At 42.5% G+C, this 7,900-nt stretch overlaps 1 protein-coding gene across 4 annotated transcripts in view; it reads left to right on the forward strand.

The window, feature by feature from the left end:
• The window catches only part of SENP2 (SUMO specific peptidase 2), a 31,999-nt gene extending 24,626 nt beyond the window's left edge, over positions 1 to 7,373 (forward strand). For 3 of the 4 annotated variants that reach the window (XM_038583621.1, XM_038583619.1, XM_038583622.1), the window contains 3 exons: positions 2,082 to 2,166; positions 4,014 to 4,109; positions 6,078 to 7,373. In XM_038583621.1, the coding sequence (XP_038439549.1) occupies positions 2,082 to 2,166; positions 4,014 to 4,109; positions 6,078 to 6,140 (244 nt within the window). In that variant the 3' untranslated portion in view covers positions 6,141 to 7,373. Of the gene's footprint in view, positions 1 to 2,081; positions 2,167 to 3,483; positions 3,923 to 4,013; positions 4,110 to 6,077 lie in introns of those variants that run through there. The other variant, XM_038583620.1, reaches the window with a different exon arrangement.
• Positions 7,374 to 7,900: the final 527 nt, after the last annotated feature.

Consider the following 7,900-nt stretch of genomic DNA (forward strand, 5'->3'; position numbering starts at 1 on the left):
AGTTATTTCCTTCTAGTGTTTTCCGTTTAAGATGTATGCGAAATGTGTACACATCCATACATGTCCACATACACATACATATTATCACTAAAATCACTATTATTACTGAAATCACACAGCAAAGTGTAAGGATACACAAAAATCATACTTCTGTCACACTGACTCTTTGTTCTTTCTTTCTTCCTCTCTCTCCATGGGTATCCAAGGCTTACTTCCTTTCCTGATGTTCCCAGTTCAGCTTTTCTTGACTTTTTTTGCATCATTACCTCCCCACCCCCAGAGAAAAATTTAATTTCTCCATGACAAGAGAAAATAGTGCTAAGGAATAAGACTTTTTATTTGTTGGGTTTAGAGGGCTACAAACCTTTTTGAAACATCTAGGATTCTTGCCTTCCAAGAACGAATTTCCACCCCCTAGGGACGATGTTATTGGTCCCACTGAGAGTGTTAAGTCCTGGCTTCGCTGATGCTGGTTTCCTTTATATGCAGGGTAGGATGAGAAGGATGAGAATGGAGATGCCTGGCTTAAATTTGATAACCCTTGGAAGACCTCAATAAAATTAAATCACTCTTAATACTTAAGTATATATTACTTATGGCCTCCTTATGTAATCACAGTGTCCTTATCACACTTAAGAAAATCAGCCAGGGATCCCTGGGTGGCGCAGCGGTTTGGCGCCTGCCTTTGGCCCAGGGCGCGATCCTGGAGACCCGGGATTTAATCCCACGTCAGGCTCCTGGTGCATGGAGTCTGCTTCTCCCTCTGCCTGTGTCCCTGCCTCTCTCTCTCTCTCTCTCTCTGTGACTATCATGAATGAATGAATGAATGAATGAATGAATGAATGAATGAATGAATGAAAATCAGCCATCAGGGGCACCTTAGTGGCTCAGTTGGTTGGTGTCTGACTTGGTTTCGGCTCAGGTCGTGATCTCAGGGTCATAGGATCCAGCCCCATGTTGAGCTCTGCCCTCTATTTTAATTTTTAATTGAAGTATGGTTGATACACAATGTTACATTAGTTTCAGATATGTAAATTAGTAATTTGACAACTCTCTAGTTATGTTGTACTCACCACAACTATAGGAACTTTGTTTTATTTTTATTTTTTTATTATTTATTTATTTATAACATATTTTATTTATTTATTCATGAGAGACACAGAGAGAGTAGAGACAAAGGCAGAGGGAGAAGCAGGCTCCCTGTGGGGAACCTGATATGGGACTCAATCCCAGAACCCTGGGATCATAACCTGAGCCGAAGGCAGACACTTACCCAACTGAACCACCCAGGCGCCAGTGTATTTTCTGTTTTAGATCTTTTTTTTTTAACTTCCAGTACAGTTAACATACAGTATTACATTAGCTTCAGGTGTACAACATATCAGTATAATGATTCAGCCATTATAGAATATTATGTATCAGTGTGCATCATGGTAAGTGTGCTCTTCATCTCTTACCCATTTCACACATTGCTCCACATTTTATATCTATTTTTAACTGGGAAAAAGCAAGTTGTAAAATGAAGTACTTTTAAAAATAGAATAAAGTGTATGTTTTTTTTTTTTTAATTTTTATTTTATTTTTATGATAGTCACACAGAGAGAGAGAGAGAGAGAGGCAGAGACACAGGCAGAGGGAGAAGCAGGCTCCATGCACCGGAAGCCCGATGTGGGATTCGATCCCGGGTCTCCAGGATCGCGCCTGGGCCAAAGGCAGGCGCTAAACCGCTGCGCCACCCAGGGATCCCAAAGTGTATGTTTTTAAATTATGTGTAAGGAGTGGAGAACTAGAAGAAATCACAGTAAAATATTAATAGTTATTCTGAGTGGCTATTATGAGGTATTATGCATTTTATATTTTACAAATTTTAATTTTCTAAGGCATGTACAGTTTTTGTAAGTAAGCAGGAAAAAAAAATAAAGATCAAAAGCAATCATGTTTTTTAAAAAGCTAATAGAGATGGATTTGAGAAAAGCCTGCCTGTTAAACATCCTTTGTAATGTCCTTTGTAATGTCCTTTGTAATCATAATGGTAAGTGTCCACAGGGATTCATCAATATATTCTTTCTTTGTTTTTTTAGTCAGTATTTACAGGATGAAAGTAAGACCAAAAGAAATATTGATCTGAATCTTTTAGAGTGGACCCACTACAGCATGAAGCCACATGTAAGTGATGCTATTTGGAGTGTTTTGTTGCATTTACTGACTGTGACATATTATGTAGACTTGGCTTCCTCCCTCCCCTTACTTATCCTTAGGCATGCATAAGCTGGTTTTAAGAATTATCTATTTCTAAATCTTTAGAAATTCATTTAATCAAGGTATCTGCTACTTAGTCTTTATTTCTTGTTTAAACATGAATGTTAAAAAAAAAAAAAAAAACATGAATGTTGGAGCACCTGGGTGGCTTAGTCAGTTAAGCATCCGACTCTGATTTTGGCTCAGGTCATGATCTCAGGGTTGTGAGATCGACTCTGCATCAGGCATCACACCCAGCAGGGCATCTGCTTGAAGATTCTCTGTCCTCTCTGCCCCTCTTCCTGTTTATGCGTGTGTGTGTGTGTGTGTGTGTGTGTGTGTGCATGCACACATATGCACACACACTGTCTCTCTTTCAAATAAATCCTTAAAAAAATAAATTATAAATGTTAACTATATGCTAGTATATTTCTCAAAAAAGCTAATAAACTCAAGTCAGCTATTTTTCTTGGTTGGTGCTAATGAAAATTTAAAGTTCTTGTTACTTATCTGGGAATTTTGTTTCTTTAGGTCTTAAGGGTCTCATGCCACAGGTCCTCAAGAGACAAATATGCTCTTTGTGAACATGTTTTGTATTTTACTTGCCAGATTTGAATGCTGTTCAGGGCTTGTGAATGCATACATTTTTTAGTCCTAATGGCTTCCTTTTTAAAGTAAGCTATTTCAGTCTCAGCCGTCACCCGTGTGTAATGGCCCACCTATCTTTACCCAAGAGATTTTCCTAAGTTGAATAATTAGAAGGTTAAGTTTTGAGATTTCCTGAGGAGAGCACAAAACCAAGAGGAGTCTGTTAGGATGAATATATAGTGTTCTGGTGTGGGGATGTAACAAAGAAAATAAATTCTCTTCCTTTGTACATTGGAGTCTGTAGCTGTCTCCATACTGAGAGATGCTGTGCTCAGGAGAAAAGTTCAAGCTACCTACCATAGGTGTGGGTGTTGTGCATGTTGAAACAATCTTTTCTCTTTTTTTTACAATAATCATCTGTGTTTCTTTGAATAAAAATTGAACTATTGTCCTCTAGAATGTTTTCCAGCGGGGGATTCAGACTGTCTTTTATTCTTACTATCTTGTGCTCCAGAGAGCCAACAGCCAAAATGTGTTTGGGGCTGGCCAACATTAGGGCCGCAGAGGCCTGGGCAATGTGTGAATTTAGCTCATGGGGATCGGTTTATGATGCCTTTAGCACTGCTTGCAGTAAGCTATGCTTTTGCCTCAGCACAGAATTGAGCCATCAAAGCAAGATCCTGATTAGTTAAAGCCTATCAAGAGGCTTTTTTCTTTCTCCTGCTTGTAGCTGTGGGGGTTGAAAGTTGTGGTCTTATTTTGCTGCCTCCAGAAGAGAAGCTAAACCCTGCATTATGGAAATAGGTTAGTTGTATTGTAAGCCTGTTTCTGATTGAGCCACACTTAGCCCTTTTTAAAATTTATAAAATGCTTCTGAAACCATTCTGACTAGAATTCCTGTTACTTAAGTAATAAACTTTCTTCCAGTTTGGTTTCCCAATATGAGAGTGGAGACAGGGAATTCTCACTTTTCTTTTTCTTTCTGAAAAATATTTTCTGTGGGGGTCACATACTCCATGTCATGGGTAGGGTTCTTATACCGCATAAAGACTGTGTTTGTGTACCTTTAACATGTACCTTTAAGATATTGTTCATCCATGGTAATTATTTATAAGAACTCAAAGGAGTTTGTATTTGATGACATTTTATCCCTTTCTCCCCTCTTTTTTTTTTTTTTGTAATTTTAGGAGATTCCTCAACAGTTGAATGGGAGTGATTGTGGAATGTTTACTTGTAAATATGCAGATTATATCTCTAGGGACAAACCTATCACATTTACTCAGGTGAGTGAAGCCCTTCCTCACCCACTTACTTGGCAGTGAACAAGATAGACATGGAGCGTGTTCCCAGTGCCTGGCACACAGTAAGGTCATAGGAGGGTAGCTGTGGTGCCGTTAACTGCTGTGACCCTTGGCTATGGCTTCACTCCGCCAGGATCAGGGCTTGTCCCTGCATCTGCCCTTAGGTTGCTCCTCCTCTTTAGTGACTAGGGAGCCCATTTGCACATCTCCAAACTCTAGTGTTCACTGGCTCCTGAGTATTTCTGGACAAAGGAAGAGGCCTGTAAGAGTATGTAATAGCCTGGGGAGATCAGGCCTTGCAAGAAGTTAAGCCACAGGTCTGAGCTCTAGCTGCAAGTGCTGCCTTTCCCTTCTGTGCTGTCTACTTAGAGTTCTCCAGGACTGTATTTGAGTGGGAATTTGAGTGCGTTGGAACTTTTGAGAATTTATGTTTGTAATAGTGGATTCTCAGCCTTTTTATAACTGAGGACAACCCCCTTTATTTATTTTTCTTTTTAATTTTTTTTTTATTTTTCTTTTTAATTTTTTAAAAAAAGATTTTATTTATTCATTCATGAGAGACACAGAGCGAGAGTGAGAGAGAGGCAGAGGCACAGGCAGAGGGAGAAGCAGGCTCCATGCAGGGAGCCCAATGTGGGACTCGATCCCGGGTCTCCAGGATCACACCCTGGGCTGAAGGCAGTGCTAAACCGCTGAGCCACCCAGGCTGCCCCACAACTCACTTTAAAATATATTTTTCTGGGGCGCCTGGGTGGTTCATTCAGTTAAATGTGTGCTTTCAGCTCGGGTTATGATCTCAGGGTCCTGAGATTGAGTCCTGCTTCTCCTACTCCTCCCTGCTCATGTGTGCATGCTGTCTCTATCAAATTAATTAATTAATTAATTAATTAAATTAAAAAATATTTTTCTTAAACAGGCCTCACTTGAACAGATACTGTCCACTGTCCACCAAATTGTACTTATCAAATAGGACTAATAACTATATTCCAAGCTTTTGAAGCAACATGAAGTAACGAGGTCTCCCTCTCATGCTGAACTATAATTCTAGTCTAAAATAAAGGCACTTAGTATTGGTTAATTTCATTAGTTTTACTAAGAATAAATGTGTGGTTTTTTTTTTTACTACATGTTTTGAGCTATTTAAAATAACTTACATATTCATGTGTTACGACTTTTTAGGCCCCTCTAGGTAGGAAATCACTAGTTTATAGCAAAGTGGTATATCCATCTTATTATAATGAGTTGCCAGGAGTACCTCAAGGGTGTGAACTTCTGATTTCATCAAAAAGATAACTAGTTAAAAAAAAAGAGAGAGAGAGAACTAGTTGAGTTACAGGTAATTTTGGATTTGTTTCGTGTGTTGCTTTGAAAATTGGCTGTCGTGATTATCGTAAAGCAGAATAATATATTAAGCAAAGCTGTTTCATTCTTTGATGCTTCTAAATAACGAGTTATTTGCTCTTTCAATCTACTGACATGAGATTTGAAGGGCAGAAGTTGCCATTTGAACAGAATTGGCAGTGTACATTTGGTAAAACAAATTTTTGAATGTTATTTTCCTTTATTTAAATAGAGTTCATGTTTTTCTCAAAGACAGCAAAATATGTTCATTTTTGAATGTTCTGAAAATAGATGTAAGTAGAAAAGTTTCGTGTTATGCTACCACTTGGGTGTTTCCATTTTGGTTCATGTCTTTGTGTTACAAGGTAGTTGAGGGATTCCCTTGTATAATTCTGCAACCTGCTTTGGTTTTCCTTAACCTGTGAAAACGCTTGTGACACATACAATATAACAATAACATTATAACCTCCTTATCTATGGTTTTTAAGTCTGAATCATGACATAAGAGAGTCAAGGCTTATATAAAGGACATAGTTTATTTAGAGGATTACACCTAAGGGTTGTTGACACTGTGTAACATATGGTGTGTTGTTTGTGGACCCCCTGCAGCACCAGATGCCTCTTTTCCGGAAGAAGATGGTGTGGGAGATCCTTCATCAGCAGTTGCTGTGAGGAGGCCCCGCCCAGTCCCTCGAGCTGCTGGTGGTCCTGTCACGGAGGACGGATGTTTCCATATACCTCATGCATCGTGGGTTCAAAAGTCCCTGCATCAGCTCTGGTCTCGCAGGCACTGAGCCGCAGCTCGCGCCCCGGCGCTCCTGCCCCGGCCCCACGTGGTGTGGGGCTTCTGCGCGGCCGTGCGCGAGCCTGTGCCTGCTCGCAGCCTGGATCGTTCAACCCACACAAGAACAAACGCTAATTCATACTTTTTTTTTTTTTTAAGATTTTTTTTTCCCTATGAATGTGGGAAATGCAGGATTTATTCTACGATTTGTTTTTTGTGTGTTTGTTCACGTGTTCATTCGCTCACTCATTTGCAAACATAACCGGCAGTGGCTGTCTGCTGCTGCTCTTACAGTTAACTCTGAATTACCTGTTCGAACTATTTATTTTTGAAAGGAATATCAATCAGGCTCCGCTCCCAGCTGAAGACCAGGAGGGCAATCAGTGGGGGGAGGAAGGCAGTGGTAATTCACTTCTCTAAGGCTGGAGCAGAGGCTGCCGGCTGGAAGCTGGAGATCTGGTTTTGGGGGCTTGCAAATGCCGAGAAGCGCCGCGGTGGGGGGCCCGGTTGCCTTTCTGAGGAAGTCGGACACCACAGCGTTGGCATGGGCCCCGGGCCACGTGGAACTGCCGCCCAGGAACTCTGGCTCTCCAAGTGTCTTCAGAGGAGTGTAGTGGTCATCCGCGAGACTGCTCTTTCTGGAAATGAGGTGACTTGGCTACTCTTGAAACTGGATTTGAAGTAACTGTAAACCCTACATCTTCATTTTCATCCCAGATCTGGTTGCGTCTAAACCTCAGAGTTGTCAGGGCTGGCCTGGGCTGCTGATTTCAGATGATACTATTCAACCTAAAAGCTATTTTTCCTCAAAGTTTTTTTTTTTTTTTTCTATGTATAAAGCCGAAATTAAGTTTTGTACTCATTAGGATTTACACCCCCCCCCATTCCATCCCCACTGAAATTTGGAAGAAAATTTAGTACATGGCTCTGAGGCTGCCAGTTATACAATAATCTATTTTGCATATGAAAATTTGTATTTAACTTTTTTGTTCATGAAAAACTTTACAGTGGTTACACATTTTTAATTTCGGAAAGTTTAGAGTCGGTCAGAACATATTTTGCAAGATCTAGTGCCTAGTGTTGCTTTTCCGATGTAATAAAGGCCGTCTGGCAAACCTGCAGAGCGTACGCCCGAATGCTTCCTGACCCTCCCTCCCTCAGAGCGCCCCAACCTGCCCCGCGCGCCCGCAGGGTCCGACCGGAGAGCCAAGCCTCGAGCCTGCCGCCCGGGGCGGCCCCCATCACGCAGGCCGCCGTCGGAGCCGGTCCCCCCGGGGCGGGTCCCGAGCTGGGCCGAGCCCCCGCCGGGTGGAAATCGCCCTCGAGCTTAGGCCGCACAGCCCTTTCCGGAGGCCGCTGGCGGCAGAGCGCTGGGATCCTGGGCCGCCCGGCTCCGCCCTGGCCCCCGGGGGTTCAGCCGACGGTGTAGCCCCCGGAGCCCTGGAGGAGCGGCAGTCTGCATCCTGCCCCAGCCGGGATGCTGGGGTGCGGGCGTGTGGGGGCCTCCTGAAGGGCCCTCTCCTCGTCAGCCCTTGGGGATCCCCCGGCCCGCGGGGCGACTGCTCAGACCCCGCCAGTTCCCCCAGCTCCTGAATTGAGGAGCTACCCCCGGCCGCGCTTCTCCAGGGACTGCAGGTCTCGGTGCAAA

The sequence above is a fragment of the Canis lupus genome, chromosome 34 (genome assembly GCF_011100685.1).
Source record: "Canis lupus familiaris isolate Mischka breed German Shepherd chromosome 34, alternate assembly UU_Cfam_GSD_1.0, whole genome shotgun sequence".
Classification (NCBI taxonomy): Eukaryota; Metazoa; Chordata; class Mammalia; order Carnivora; family Canidae; genus Canis; species Canis lupus.